The sequence below is a fragment of the Carcharhinus amblyrhynchos genome, chromosome 9 (assembly GCF_965287045.1).
Source record: "Carcharhinus amblyrhynchos chromosome 9, sCarAmb.v2.hapA, whole genome shotgun sequence".
NCBI classification, from domain to species: domain Eukaryota; kingdom Metazoa; phylum Chordata; class Chondrichthyes; order Carcharhiniformes; family Carcharhinidae; genus Carcharhinus; species Carcharhinus amblyrhynchos.
The window spans coordinates 107,561,793-107,577,576 of NC_137332.1; the positions used below are offsets into that span (position 1 = coordinate 107,561,793).

Here is a 15,784-nt window from a genome sequence, read left to right on the forward strand (position 1 = left end):
ACCCTATTTATACCCTTCATAATTTTATACATCTCTATTAGGTCTCCCCTCATTCTCCGTCTTTCCAGGGAGAACAACCCCAGTTTACCAATCTCTCCTCATAGCTAAGACCCTCCATACCAGGCAACATCCTGGTAAACCTTCTCTGTACTCTCTCCTAAGCCTCCACGTCCTTCTGGTAGTGTGGCGACCAGAACTGGACGCAGTACTCCAAATGTGGCCCAACCAATGTTCTATACAGCTGTAACACCTGATGCCAATTTTTGTACTCTATGCCCTGTCCTATAAAGGCAAGCATGCCATATGCCTTCTTCACCACCTTCTCCACCAGTGCTGCCACCTTCAAGGATTTGTGGACTTGCACACACCAGGTCCCTCTGTGTGTTTATACTTTTGATGGTTCTGCCATTTATTGTATAACTCCCCCCTACATTAGTTCTATCAAAATGCATCACTTCACGTTTATCTGGATTAAATTCCAGATGCCATTTCTCTGCCCAATTTTCCAGCCTATCTATATCCTGCTGTATTCTCTGACAATGTTCATCACTATCTGCAAGTCTAGCAATCTTTGTGTCATCCGCAAACTTACTGATCACACCAGTTACACCTTCTTCCAGATCACAAATAGCAGAGGTCCCAGTATGAAGCCCTGCAGAACACCACTGGTCACAGACCTCCAGCCAGAAAAAAACCCTTCCACTACTACCCTCTGTCTTCTGTGGCCAAGCCAGTTCTCTACCCATCTAGCTAGCTCTCCTTTTATCCTATGAGATTTAACCTTTTGCACCAACCTGCCATGAGGGACTTTGTCAAAGGCTTTACTAAAATCCATATAGACGACATCTACGGCCCTTTGCTCGTCAACCGTTTTTGTCACCTCCTCAAAAAACTCCGCCAAATTTGTGAGGCATGACCTCCCTCTTACAAAACCATGCTGTCTATCACTAACGAAATTATTCCGTTCTGTGTATGCTAATGCTTCTAACAGTTCTGCCATTTGCTGTATACTTTCCTACTGCAACAGACCTTCCAAAATGCATCAACTCACATTTGTCCTGATAGAATTCTATTTGCCATTTCTCCGCCCATCTGCATCCTACTGTATCATCGGCAATCCTCCTCACTATCCACAGCTCCTTCAATCTTTGGGTCAGTGGCATTCTTTTTAAACAGCAGGTGTACCCCGCTTCCTGACATGAAGTTGTTTATTCATAGAGTCAGAGATTTACAGCATGGAACAGGCCCTTCGGCCCAACTTGTCCATGCCACCCTTTCTTTTTAAGCCCCAAAGCTAATCTTAATTGCCTGCGTTTGGCCCATATCCCTCTATACCCATCTTATCCATGCAAATGTCTAAATGCTTTTTACCCGCCTCTACTACTACTACTTCAGGCAGCTTGTTCCAGACACTCACTACCGTCTGTGTGAAAAAATTGCCCCTCTGAACACTTTTGTATCACTCCCCTCTCACCTTAAATATATGCCCTTTAGTTTTAGGCTCCCCACCTTTGGGAAAGCATATCAACTAACTAGCTGATCTGTTCCCTCATTATTTTATAGACCTTTATAAGAACATTACCTTTATAAGCCTCTTACATTCCAGTGAAAAAAGACCCAGTCTATCCAGTCTCTCCATATAACTCAAACCATCAAGTCCCAGTAGCATCCTCGTAAATCTTTTCTGCACTCTTAGTTTAGTAATCATAGAAACAGGACATTCGGCCCATCAAATCTGCACCGACCACAGTCCCACCCAGGCCCTATCCCTACATATTCACCCACTAATTCTTCTAACCTACACATCTCAGGACATTAAGGACAATTTTTAGCATGGCCAAATCAACCTAACCCGTACCTCTTTGGCCTATGGGAGGAAATCAGAGCACCCGGAGGAAACCCATGCAGACACAAGAAGAACGTGCAAACTCCACACAGACAGTGACCCAAGCCGGGAATCGAATACAGGTCCCTGAAGCAGCAGTGCTAACCACTGTGCCACCCCTAACATCCTTTCTATAATAGGGTGACCAAAACTATATACAGTATTCCAAGTGTGGCCTTACCAATGTCTTGTACAACTTCAACAAAATGTCCCAACTCCTGTATTCAATGTTCTGACCAATGAAACCAAGCATACTGAATGCCTCCTTCACCACTCTGTCCACCTCTGATTCCATTTTCATGGAGCTATGAATACATACCCCTAGTTCTCTGCTCTGTAACTCTCACTAATGCCCTACCATTAACTGAGTAAGTCCTACCCTGGTTCCATCTACCAAAACGCATCACCTCGCAGTTATCTAAATTAAACTCCATGGCCATTCATCAGCCATTGGCCCAATTGATCAAGATCCCATTGCAATTGGAGATAACTTTCTTCACTGTCCATTAAGCCACCAATCTTGGTGTCATCTGCAAACATACTAACCATGCCTCCTATATTCTCATCCAAATCATTAGTATAAATGACAAATAACAGTGGACCCAGCACCGATCCCTGAGGCACATCACTGGTAAGAAGTCTCACAACACCAGGTAAAATCCAACAGATTTATTTGGTAGCAAAAGCCACTAGCTTTCAGAGCGCTGCTCCTTCAAGTGACTTCACTCAGAGCCTTCCTGAATGCAGTAACAGAGCAATGTGAGCAGCTAATGCTGGTAAGAGAAGGAAGCCCAGCCAGATGTGCTGCCTGGGAGGAGGAAGTAGCCAAGGGGTTCAGCAGCATTAAGGCTGGTCAGAATTAAATACTGCCAAATGGTAGAAAAGGCTCAGTGACCTAATGAGGTTGTCCAATGTGAGTAAGGCCTCAAAACATGCAACCTTGTGCCAGTTTGCAACACAGCATGCTCAGGAATGCTGGAGGAAAATCACTTTGGCTGGACCACAAGAGCAGCATTAACTCAGCAAGGGAGCAATGCCTTTGATTATGACATTGTGCATTTAAAGCTTAGGATCAGTTATAGGGTGGGGGATTAGCAGAATGAGCATATGACAGATAAACACAGCATTCAGTCTGACACACCTTTAGTTAATAATGGGTTGGCAGCACATCATGAAATATTCTGAAACTGTTGACAAGTGCACGTTTTTTTAAAACCTCTTTTCAGAGGAAAAGAGACATTGACATGACACTTTATAACCTCAGGAGATGGTCGACAATTAAATATTACACTCAACAGCTGAGAAAAAGCCTCAAAGCTCTTGGATTTTGAAACGGATAGTGTTCATTCAAATTAGGCACACTGGCAGTAAGAGCAGAGATTGGAGCACCCAGAATTATCACAAGATCCCCTTCCCTCTGTATCAATTGTGGAAGCCTGCAAGATACTCCCTTATGCAGGCCTATCCTGCCACTCACTTGTGTAAAGACAGCTTAAGCTGTGGAATGTGATTTACATCAGGGCCTGTGAGGCTTATGCTCCCAGTACTCTTCAAGAGAGGATATAAATATACAAACAGGGGAGCAGACTAGAAGAAAATGCAAAACAACTGCAATGAGCTTAATGTTACCATTAATACTCACTTTGTCTGTATCTAATGACATCTTTGTCCATCTTTCCTTAGCCACGACCTATCCCTAACCTTTGATTCTACTACACCTCCTCCACGCTGTTCCATGCACGATTGTGCTGCCCAGACATTCATGGCATAGTTTCCCCACTGACGTTCTTTACAAATCAGCAGTTCCAAGATAGCTCTGCAGTGGCTATCCCTCAGGGAACACATGAGAAGGCAGCCCACAGCCTCCCTTTTCTCATGCCCATCCACTCTGGCAGTACCAAGCCTTTGGCAGAGGGAATTTCTCACTGGACTAACATTAACTGGCCCCAGCGTAACTAGCCCATTAACGCGATCTTGGGTGGGAACAGGTTTCATATCCTGCCAACTTTGTGCGTGCACTGTGTATAAAGTTCAGGCCGTTAATTATGTTCGTCACTCCAAAAGACGATACCGGACTTGCTGAGTATTTCCAGCAGTTGTATCATTTTGCACTTTTTAAATAATCGTAATTTCCTTCTTCAGTATTAGGCATTTCTTTCTTCCCTCTGAACTCATTTTACTCTGTATATATGAGAGCTATGACTGTTTTAAGTGCGAATAAAAGCTTTTTTTTAAAAAATAGCTTGGCCGACATGAGCCAGCTGTCGATATATATACACTGGTGTACTGGTTTAGTGAGGGAATTCAAGAGTTAAGGGCTTAGATATTTGAAGGAAGCAGCAAGACGCGTTAGTACGTCACAAAATCAGTTTAACAGCATAAATACAGGAATCCCTTCTGAATAGCAGCAGCAGAGAAACCGGAAATGCAAGGGAGTTGAATGGTTTTAGAATAGGGCAGAACAAGGGCGAGAGCAGGGAAGAGGATATGGTCAATGTCACATTACTGTCAGGAAATTATACAGTTCTGCATTCCTGTCAAAATGAAACTCAGTCAAGAGCACAAATCCAGCTCATGCATCCTAAAGGAAACTGAAACTTTTTGGCCCCCTTATTTATGGAAAAATATAGTGGGAGAAATTCTCCCAAAAAAGTTCATAACAGTGAGGATAATGGAGCGATCTGCGCTGATCTCTCAGGTGCGCTGGGCACCGCAATCCTCCAACACCAAGTCGCTTTTTTGGAGAGATGGAAGTTTTACACTGGAACTGGGGAGGGGGGGGGTTGCTGTTGGTTAGCGGCCTAAACGCATTGGCAAGCCCAGCTTCAGTGCACTAGGATGCTGTTTCGGTGGGGCACCTGATATCAGAGTGCACTGGGACACCCCTGCCCTCACTCCACAGACACTGGGACAAACAACTCCCCCACCCGCCCCCATTCAGGACTCCAGAAATAAGGGGATGTTGGGAAAGTTATAATAGATAAAATTGTTCTGAAAAAAATTCGAAGTCTCATAACAGTGGGAATAACGGAGTGATCTGTGTTGATCTCTGACACACTGGACACTGCAATTCTCCAACACCAAGTCACTTTTTTTTGGTGAGTTGGGCATTTGCACCAATATTGGGGGGACAAGGCCTAAATATCTGCTCCATCAGGTCAGACATATGCTTGAACAGACCCGCCACCCCAGTCAGGATCCCCACTCAGATCCCATCCCCTCAGCACTGCCCCAGATACATCACCAGTGTGCCAGTTGGGCAGTTCCAATGGGCATCACCTGGCAATGCCCCAATCACCCAAACACTTCAGGTCTCTGCTAATGGAGACCAGTAGTAATTCTCTCCATTATCACGACTTGTCTGAAGGCTAGTGAATTCTGTGCACTGCGATTTGAATGTGCTATGAATATTCAGATACTAATTTAAAAATGCTTATCAGTCTCTGGGAACAATCTGGTTCATGCCATTAGAAAAGGGCTGTCAGAATTGCAAACTGTTTGGCACCTGTGTGATTTTTAGGCTCACAAGCTATCCTCTGGTTCAGCACACAAAGTCCAGAAATTACCTGATTATTTCATTGGGGGCAGTGCAGGGAAGGTTCACTCGGATGATCCCTGGAATGGAGTGATTGTGTTAAGGGAGAGATCATAAACCCCGAGGTAGACTGTGAAGTTAGACTAGATCCCAATTATTTTCTTATTCTGATATTAGTGTAAGGAAAAAGTGTTTCACTCCAGATATGTTCCCATTGACCTAATAGGAAGCTTTTATCAAAACAGACTTAACTTAAACATATAGTTTATAACAAATGAATGAGTGTAACTTTTACCAATTGAAATATTTAAACATGACAAGAATCATAGAATCACTACAGTGCAAAAGGAGGCCATTCAGCCCATCGAGTCTGCACCGATCCCAATCCCATCTGGGGCCTTTTCCCGTAGCCCCATGTATTTCCTCTGCTAATCCCCGTGACACTAAGTTCAATTTATCATAGCCAGTCAACCTAACCTGCACATCTTTGGATTGCGGGAGGAAACTGGAGCACCCGGAGGAAACCTATGGAGACATGGGGAGAATGTGCAAATTCCACACAAGACAGTGACATGAGGCCAGAATTGAACCCAGGTCCCTGACACTGTGAGCCACAGAGCTAACCACTGTGCCGTCCCAAAAATGCAATTCATAATTACTAATCTATTTTTATTAGCTCCAGTTTAAGCGATATTCCTCATAGACAAACTGCTCTTCAAAGTCAGTTAATAAACAATACAGGCTTGTGTGTTTTAATTGTTAACAGTCCCAGAGCACGAGTGCAGGAGGACGCGCGTGCGGGAGCAAGCAAGATCCATCTTCTGCTCCAAAACAGCAGCCTCCAGAGAAAGAGAGGCTTCTTGCTCCCTTTAGACCCAAACAACAACTACCTGCTTTTCTCTGTAAGCTTAGCTTCTTCCCTTCACATGACTCAGCCACTATCAAACCCGACTCAAACTCCAGGGGAAAAACCCAAAAATGAAATAAAATTGCAATAGCTCAGATTTAAACAAACACTCCATTATCGAGGATCTGTAATCCATCATGCAAACCAATCTCCCATCCATTGACTCTGTCTACACTTCCCGCTGCCTCGGCAAAAGCAGCTTAGCATAATCAAGGATCCCATGCTCCCAACATTCTTTCTTCCACCTTCTGTTGGGGGAAGATACAAAAGTCTGAGGTCACATACCAACCAACCACTACCCTCTTTAGGCAGTGCGTTCCTTATTTGTAACACCCGTGTGAAAATATTATTCCTCAGATCTCCTCTAAACCACTTACTCTTCAGTTTAAATCTATGCCCTCTGGTCTTTGACACCTCTGTGGTAGTCATGATATGGAGATGCCAGCATTGGACTGGGGAAATACGGTAAGAAGTCTCACAATGCCAGGTTAAAGTCCAGCAGGTTTATTTCATAGCAAACGCCAGGTGACAAAGGGGAAAAGCCCCGAAAGCTAGTGGCGTTTGCTACCAAATAAATCTGTTGGACTTGAACCTGGTGTTGAGAGACTTCTTACTTTGACACGTCTGCTATGGAAAAACAATTCTTACAGTCTGCCCTATCTACCCCTTTCATAAATTTATAAAATTAAATTCCCCTTCAGTCTCCTCTACTCCAGAGAAAACAAACCCAGTCAATCTAGTCTCTCCTCATAGCTGAAACTTTCCACCCCATGCAAACATCTTGGTTAATCTCTTCTGCATTCTATCCAGTTCTTCTGACAGTGTGGTGACCAGAACTGCACGCAATATTCCATATGTGGCCTAACCAATGTTTTATAAAGTTGCAACAAGACCTCATTTCTTGGCCTTTTGGCTAAGATCAAGCTCAAGATGGGGTACAATATCTTGTCTTGTCAGCTTGGATCTTGTTCCCTCTTATCTATCTTGGGGACAACGAATTGGAATTTGACTTTATTTATTGGCACAAAACAAGGAGATGGATTTGGATCAGCTCAGTCCACTCTCAGCATTGGCTTTGTAACTTTAAAAATGGAATAAAAAAAAAACAAAGCATAAAGCCTGCTCCTATATTCAATGCCCCAGCTAATGAAGACAATTATTCTGTATGCCTTAGATAATATTGTGGATGCTGTAATCCAAAATAAAAATAGAAAATGCTGGAAAATCTCAGCAGACCTGACAGATTTAGTGTCAGAGAATAGAAACATTTTGAGTCTGGATAACCCTTTGTCAGGGCTGAGGACAGAGAATATAGAATGAGATTCATACTGTAAGGTTTGGGGGGTGTAATTGACCAAGATGTCATACACAAAACGGACAAAAGGGAATGTAATTGGTGGTTACAAAGGCTGAGAATTGTGCTAATAGCGTCCATTAAAAAAAGAGAGAGAGAGAGAGAGAGAGAGAGAGAGAGAGAGATCAGAATTTGCAAATGGCACAACAAAAGGTATCGTGTCAAAGGACAACCTAAGGCATGTGGCAATTGGCTCTAGTGAGATGGGAAACAAGATGGAAAGTGAAATTTAGAAGTGGACAAATAGAAGAAAATTTACAATATATACCAGAATATAAAGTAATTGATCAATAGGAGAAAAAGAAATGAAATAAATTGAAATTGAGTTGAGGTGGAAGGGAAGTTCATGCTCTGAATGTTGAGCTCAACGTTCAGCTTGGAAGGCTGTAAAGTGCCCAATCAGAAGATGAGATGCTGTTTCTCTAGTTTGCGTTGGACTTCACTGGAACATTACAAGCCAAGGAGAGCAGGCTGGTGTGTTGAAATGGCCTTTACACCCACAATTTACATCCCTTTTGTTCATTTGTCTATGACATCTTGGTCAATTATACAACCCCATCTCTCCCCACCCTCAGTACAAATCTTGTCCTATTTTCTTCGTCTTTACTTCTGACAAAGGGTCATCCACACTCAAAATATTGACTATTCCTTCTCTTCACAGATGCTGTCAGATCTGCTGAGATTTTCTTAAAGTTTTTCAAGTTTATTCTTGTCACAACTGGGTTTACATTAGCTCCACACAGACACAGTGACCCAAGGCTGGAATTGAACCTGGTTCTTTGGAGTTGAGGCAGCAGTGCTGCCCCATGGTGACACAAATGGATAGATTGGAAAAGTTTTAGGTTTATTTATTAGTGTCACAAGTAGGCTTACATTAATACTGCAAAGAGGTTACTGTGAAAATCCCCGAGTCACCACACTCCAGCACCTGGTCGGGTACACTGGAGGGAGAATTTAGCATGGCCAAGGCACCTAACCAGCACATCTTTCGGATTGTGGGAGAAAGCCAGAGCATGAAGGGAACCCACACAGACAGAAAACTTGCAAACTCCATGCAGATAGATTCCAAGCTGGGAATCGAACCTGGGTCACTCATGCTCTGAAGCAACTGTTCTAACCACTGTGCCACCCATTGTTTGAGTCCATGGGCCTTCTTCATCACATTATCTCTTTGTGCTGCCACCTTCAAGGATTTATCAGCTTATGCACCAAGGTCCCTCTGTTCCTCAATATTCCCAAGGGACCTACTGTTCATTGTGGACATCCTATCCTTATTAGGACTTCCCAGCTGCATTACCTCGCATTTATCAGGATTAAATTCCATCTGCCATTGAGCTGCCAAATTCACTGATCAACATCAGTCTGTAGTCTAAGATTATCCTCCTCACTATCAACACCAATTTTTGTGTCATCTGCAAACTTACTGATTATACTCTGAATTCACATCTGAGTCGTTATTCTATATAACGAACAGCAAGGATCCCACCAACAATCCCTGTGGTTGTTGTTCGTCCATCATCATTGATGAGGACCTCGACACCATTAGTCATTTTGGAGGCTGGATGCGATATGTCCAAAGATGACTGATCAGGACAATTCAGGCACAGAATGTCCTGGCACATATTGGACAGACTTGGAGACACAGTAGTTGTTGCGCTAGTGGCTCTGGACTTGCGCAGCTCGTGCTCAAATTGTGCTTCAGCAACACGCCTTGCTTCGTAAGCTTGACAGCCCTTGTGGATGAGACAGCACCAGATAGTGCGGTTTTCTGTCACTGTTTCCCAGGTGGTCATGTCTACGTCAAGCGACTTCAGGGAGGCCTTGTGTGTTTTTGTGGTGTTTCTTCTGCCCTCCATGCGAGCATCATCCAGCAGAGTTCCCCAAAAAGGAGCTGTTTGGGTATGCGCTTGTCTGACATGAATGATGAGACCTGCCCACCAGGTCTGCACTCTGTGTGTGGACTGATGGTAGACTTGCTCTAGAGAGAACTTCAGTGTCTGGTACTTTGTCTTGCCATCTGATGTGTAATATTCTGCAAAGACAAGTCATGTGGAAACGATGGAGCTGTCTTGCATGCCTTCGATACACAGTCGATGTTTCACAGACAAACAGAAGGGTAGTGAGTACTACGGTGCTGAAGACCTTCAGTTTTGTTGCTGGGCTGATTCCTCGACATTCCCATACAGTGGAGCGCAGTTTACCAAAAGCAGAACTTGCCTTTGCTATTCTGCAGTTAACTTGTGTGTCAATAACCACTGCTTGGGAGAGGGTGCTGCCAAGATAAGTGAACTGGTCCACTGCCTATAGTTTCTGCCTTTCGATTGTGATTATGGGTTCTGTGTACGGTGCATGAGCAGCAGGCTGGCGCATGACTTCAGTCTTTTTAATGTTGATAGTGAGTCCAAAGTTGCGACAAGCCATGGAAAATTTGTCCATACTGACTTGCATCTCTGGCTCTGAGCCAGTATACAGGGCGTAGTCATCGGCAAAGAGCAAATCTCTCAGAACAGACTCCTTCACTTCGGTAATAGCTTGGAGTCTCCTCAGGTTGAAGAGCTTCCCATCCCACTCTGTACTTGAGACTGATTCCAGCAACACTGTCCTGGAAGGCATCATTCAGCATGGCAAGCAGTTTGGGTACGAGCACACAACCCTGTTTGATGCCACTGGTGACTGGGAATGCCTCAGACGATTCTCCACCATCCAGTACTCTGGCCATCATGGAACTGGTGTACCACCTGAATGAATTGGGGTGGGGGGAGCCAAACTTTGACATAATCCTCCACAGGCCTTGTCGGCTGACAGTGTTGAAGGCTTTCACAAGGTCAATAAAGGTTGCGTAGAGCTCATGATTCTGCTCCTGACACTTCTCCTGAAGTTGACATGCAGCAAAACTCATGTCAGTAGTCCCACGACCTTTGCAGAAGCCACATTGTGATTCTGGAAGAAGGCCCAACTCCAGATGAGTGACCAGACGATTTAGCAGGACTCTTCCAAGGGTTTTTCCTGTGATGGAGAGCAGTGAGATTCCTCGGTGGTTGTCACGTACTTGCCAAGTTCGTGAGGAATGGATCCTTGCTTCCAAAAGGATTGGAACAACTTGGTGAGCTTCTCAATATGTGCAGGATTAGCAGCTTTGTAGATCGCTGTGGCTTTGGCATCTGCCCCTGGAGATTTGCCACTGGATAGCTGGCTGACAGCTTTCGTGATTTTGGCTACTATCGGTGGGTCATCCATGGCATTGTTGATAACTGGTATACCACTGGTCACAGGCTTCAAATCACAAAAGCAAACCTCCACCCCCTTTGCCCCTTATTATTGAGCCAATTTTGGATTCAATTTACCAAATTGTGTTGGATCTCTTGGCTTCTAACCCTTTGGACCAGTCTTCCATGTGGGACCTTACAACATCTCATCTTCTGATTGGTCCATGTAAAACACATCAATTGTGCAACCTCATTAATGTATTTAGTTCAATTTTCAAAAAAATTCAATTAATTTAGACAGGATAAGTGCTGACTATCCCTGATTAAGCCCTGCCTTTCCGAATGTTAATTAATCATCACCCTAAGAATTTTTTTCCAATAATTTCCCTGCCACTGATGGCTTGCAGTTACCTAGTTTATCCCTGCTGCCATTCTAGAATAAAGAACTACCACATTGGCTATCTTCCAGTCATCTGGCACTTCACCTGCAAATATTTAAATATTTGCATCAATGGCCTACAATCTCCTAACTTGCCTTCCATATCAGCCTATGATGCATCTCATCAGGCCCTAGGGATTTATGCACCTTTATGCCCACTAAAATATTTAATACCTTTTCCTTATTAATCTTAATGTATTCTAAAAATTCATTTTCCTGACTGAAATCTCCAACTACAATATCTTTCTCCTTCGTGAATACAGATGGAAAAACATTCATTGCGACCTCTGCTTCCACTCAGATTGCCCCTTTGGTCTCCTTGGTCAGCCTCTTCCTTAATCTCATCTGTCAATGATATTGCATGTACCCTCTTCACCCTTCTAATTCTTTTTAAGCACCCAGGTACACTCTTTACTGCTGAAGGGTTTTTAGCACTTCATACCTACCATATGCTACCTTTCTTTTCTTTATCAAATTTCAATATCCCTCGACTACCTGGATATGTCCTGGATGTGCATATTTAAAGCTGTGATGGATAGATTTTTAATCAGTAAGGGAACCATGGGTTACAGGGAAAGGTTAGGAAAGTGCACGGTGAGGAATACTGGATTAGCCATAATCCTAGTGAATGGCGCAGCAGGCTCCAGGGGTCAAACAACCCCCTCCTGCTCTCATTTCTTCTGGTTCTCAAGGCAAACGTTAGCCTGGCGCATATTACACAAAAGAGAAAAACAAAATAAAATGACATTAGTTTCTACTTTTCCTCGTTCCTCCAGAAACTTGTTCACACAACTTAGTTCCTTGGGCATCACGCTGAGACCATAAAGCTCCATATGTTTGAAATAAAACAGATTTTTACTCTTTGGTCACCAACCTCACTCTGTCCATAACTGCTCGAGCCAGGGCGTTGCCTTCCTCGAACCCAGTGACAGGGTCCAGTTCCAGAGGTGGGGATATTGAGGGAAAGATCCAATTCAGGGCAGAATTTGCACAATACGGAGGACGACAGATTGTTGAAGAATAGTTTAACACCCCATCGCACAAAACCTCAATACCATAAACCCCCCCCAAACTCCTGACACGGTTAGCGCGGCTGCAGTAGCTAATGTTCAGCTGACAGATAACTCGAGGTCTTTGTTTCCTTTATTACGACTTTAGATTGACATTTCAGCGAATATTGTTTTTAATTTTCCCAATCTCCGTCACCATCGGTTTAAAGAAACTAATTTACCTGAAGACGAGGCGGTTTGAAGCTGAAAAAGGAGAATAAACATCATCGGTGCAGAAAAACACTCGGACACTCCCATAGTTAACTAACGGAGGAGAAATTCTCCCATTGTAATTACATCCGGAAGGAGGAGTAGCGAGAGAGAGAGAACTGCCAGGCTGGGACTAGAGCAGCCTGGCGGCAGTGGTTAGCATTACCCCCTTATAGAGCCAGGGACCCGGGTTCGATTCCAGCCTTGGCTCTGTACGTTCTTCTTCTACAGTCCATATAAGTGTAGATTAGCTTGATTAATCATTTAATCTGCATTTATGGGGTGAGGGCGGAGGGTCTGGGTAGGAATCTCATTTAGTGAGTTGCTGCAGGCTCGATGGGCTGAATGACCTTCACTATAGGGATGCCATGGACAAAAAAGGGTGTGTCCAATGAAAATTTATATTTAAGGTGTTGGACATGCTGAATGTAAGAGCAGGAGCTCTAAGGAAGGCTTCATATTGATGCACTAGTTCAGTTTTTAAATCTACAGTTGCTGCCAGACCTGTTGAGCTTTTCCAGAATTTTTTGTTTTCAAGGCATAGAATGTTACAGCATGGAAAGAGGCCCTCTGGCGCATCTTGTCTGTGCAAACTATGCATTCTAATCCAATTTTTCAGCACCTGGCCTTGTGTGCTATGGCATTTCAAACACTCATCTAAATATCTTAAATGTTGGGAGGGTTCCTGCCTCTAGCATCCTTTGTGAATCCCTTGAAACAGTCTCAGAAGAAGAAATTGAATCATTTAGAAATGAACAATAATTGAGGCAGTCCAAGTTGAAGTAGGTTTTGAGAGGATTCAGAGGCTAGCTCCTCCAAAAACATAGGGTCATGGGTCTGGCCAGTGATCAAGCTGGTCAGCGATCTTGGGGTTGGCAGTGTGGGGCTACTGTGTATGGCACTGACAGACTAGTGCATGTGCAATGGCTCACTCAGCACTATGCTGCCAGTCTCTCCAGCAGGAGTGGGCCCTGCCTTGTGATTTTTCACATGAATCACACGGGTGCACTCTTCAGTGCAGAGTATGGGAGATTATTTTGAAAATCTTGCTGAAAAAAAAGGGACTTACTTCAGTTTTTATGTAAATTCCACACTTAGAATTTTTTTGGGAGAACCATACCCCTTGCGCTCACCCTGTTTAGAACATAGAACATTGTCAAGATCAAATGTAAAAGTTGGGTTCTAGGTTAACTTTGTAACATATCTTTATGAATTTCTGATCTGGTCCCTCACAATAGTGCTTAGGGTTATGTTACAAGCAGCCATTGAAACTGCCAGAACAGGGGGCTCTTTCAACTCATCCAGATGCCCATGTATAATTCTGACTAATTTTTAAATATTGGGCATCTGAAAAACTTGACAGTTCTACAAATCTTATCCATTCTTCTTAAACATTTATATCCAAGCTAAAAATTCACAACAAAGATGAAAACACTACAGGAAGAGGCCCTTATTCCATTAAAAATGAGGTCTGGCTGATCACAGCTCGGAGTTCAAATGATCCTTCTAAGTTCAGATTTCTCACAGGTAAGAATTATGTCCCTCTCCTGAACCCCTCTAAAATAAAAATGGGGTTAGAAAATCCAGATTTGGTCTTACCTGCCATTTTAAAGGGCCGCAGAGCTCCACAAAGGTACAGATTGATAGATTCAGGGACCATTGGAAGAGTGGCTATTTCAGAAGGAGTACAGGTAGGGAGTCCTGAGTTGAACACGACAGCTGAGAAAAAGAGATTATCTTCAGTGCAAGAAATTTACAATATTTAAAATTAAACAACATGTACAGCAAAATTTCTGATCACTGGAGAAAGATCGACTATAAGGTTGAAGATATTTATCTAAGTACAGTACATCGCCAGTTCCCCTGTATCCACAGCACATGTTAGTTCCCCAAATAACTTCAATCAGTTGGTTAAATATGCTTTCTCTTTCACAAAATTGATTCTGTCTGATTACCTTGAACTTATCCAAGTGTCGTAATTCCTTCAGTAATATCTTTTAACTTTTTCCTATTAGGGAAGAATATTTTGGACACATCATGCGAGCAGGAGGATCATTTGGATGAAGAAGTTAAAACATCTAGAGAATGTGCACAAGGAAGACCCGAGATGGATAATATTAAACATGCATTGGCCTCCCAATGTGTCAGACTGTGATCGCATAGGGGAATAGAAATCAGTGGAGAAATATTGTTCATTGTGCAGCCAACCCTTGGAGGGAGAATGGATAAAAGACAAGGAGATACTCAGCAGATCTGGCAGCTTATGTGGAGAGGGAAACAGTTAACATTTCAGGACAGTGATCTGTTATCAGAACCCTTACTTCTCATGACTCCTATAAGTGGTGTAGCACAGCATTTCAAAATTTTAGGTGAAATCCTCAGACAATTTCTGGTATTAGGGCTGCTAGAGTGTTGGGGAAGTTTCGACTCAGCACTCCAGAAAATCTCCCGATGTGTGTTTCGAAGTCTCTTCTTAACTCCAGAAGCAAGTGAACATGAAATAGGTGAGTGTCCCTTTAAGTAGTGCATGAAATCCAAATCAAAATGGCATCATTATCAACAGCTGATTGCTTTTAGGAAAAAGTGATTGGATAAATTCCTCCATTCAAAATGCTTCGTTAGCCTCTTGAATGAGTGCTGACGGTGGCATTCGGTCCCTGAGGAGTAGGTACACTCACTATGCTATCAGGGAATGATATTGACAATGAAGGAATGGTGAAATATTGAGTTGGTGATCTTCTCTCTAAGGAGAGGAAGAACCTTCTACAGATAACCAAGGAAGTTAAGGAGGGTATCAAGTTAAAACTAGAAACTTACGAGTTGGCAATATGAGAGATCATACAATACAAGATGATGGTCCAGCAGGTTTATTTGAAATCACAAGCTTTTGGAGCACTGCTCCTTCTTCAGATGAAGTGGAGTGAATTGCACAGGCACAGGACATATAGGTGGAGTGATGATCACCTTACACTAACAGTTAATCAAGAGTGTCAAAGGATAACTATATATAGTGTGGGCTGACTGAATAACAAGTCTTTACAAGTCAACACAAGTGCTAATAGACAAATGCAAGCAGTTAAGTATAATCAGTGTAAAGTGTTGTACAGGCTGCATAACAAGCAGTGATAAGGGGTTCTTTCTCAGGTTAGCAGGCAGTCACTAGGTATCGGTGCTGGGACTGCAGCTCTTCACAATATCT

General features: G+C 43.2%; 1 protein-coding gene across 2 annotated transcripts in view; it reads right to left on the minus strand.

Annotated features, from left to right (window-relative positions):
* LOC145348523 (hepatic and glial cell adhesion molecule-like) overlaps nt 1–12,650 on the minus strand; it is a 49,325-nt gene extending 36,675 nt beyond the window's left edge. For both annotated transcript variants that reach the window (XM_080196713.1, XM_080196712.1), the window contains exon 1: nt 12,558–12,650. In XM_080196713.1, coding sequence (XP_080052839.1) covers nt 12,558–12,633 — 76 coding nt within the window. In that variant the 5' untranslated portion in view covers nt 12,634–12,650. The remainder of the gene's footprint in view (nt 1–12,557) is intronic.
* Nucleotides 12,651–15,784: the final 3,134 nt, after the last annotated feature.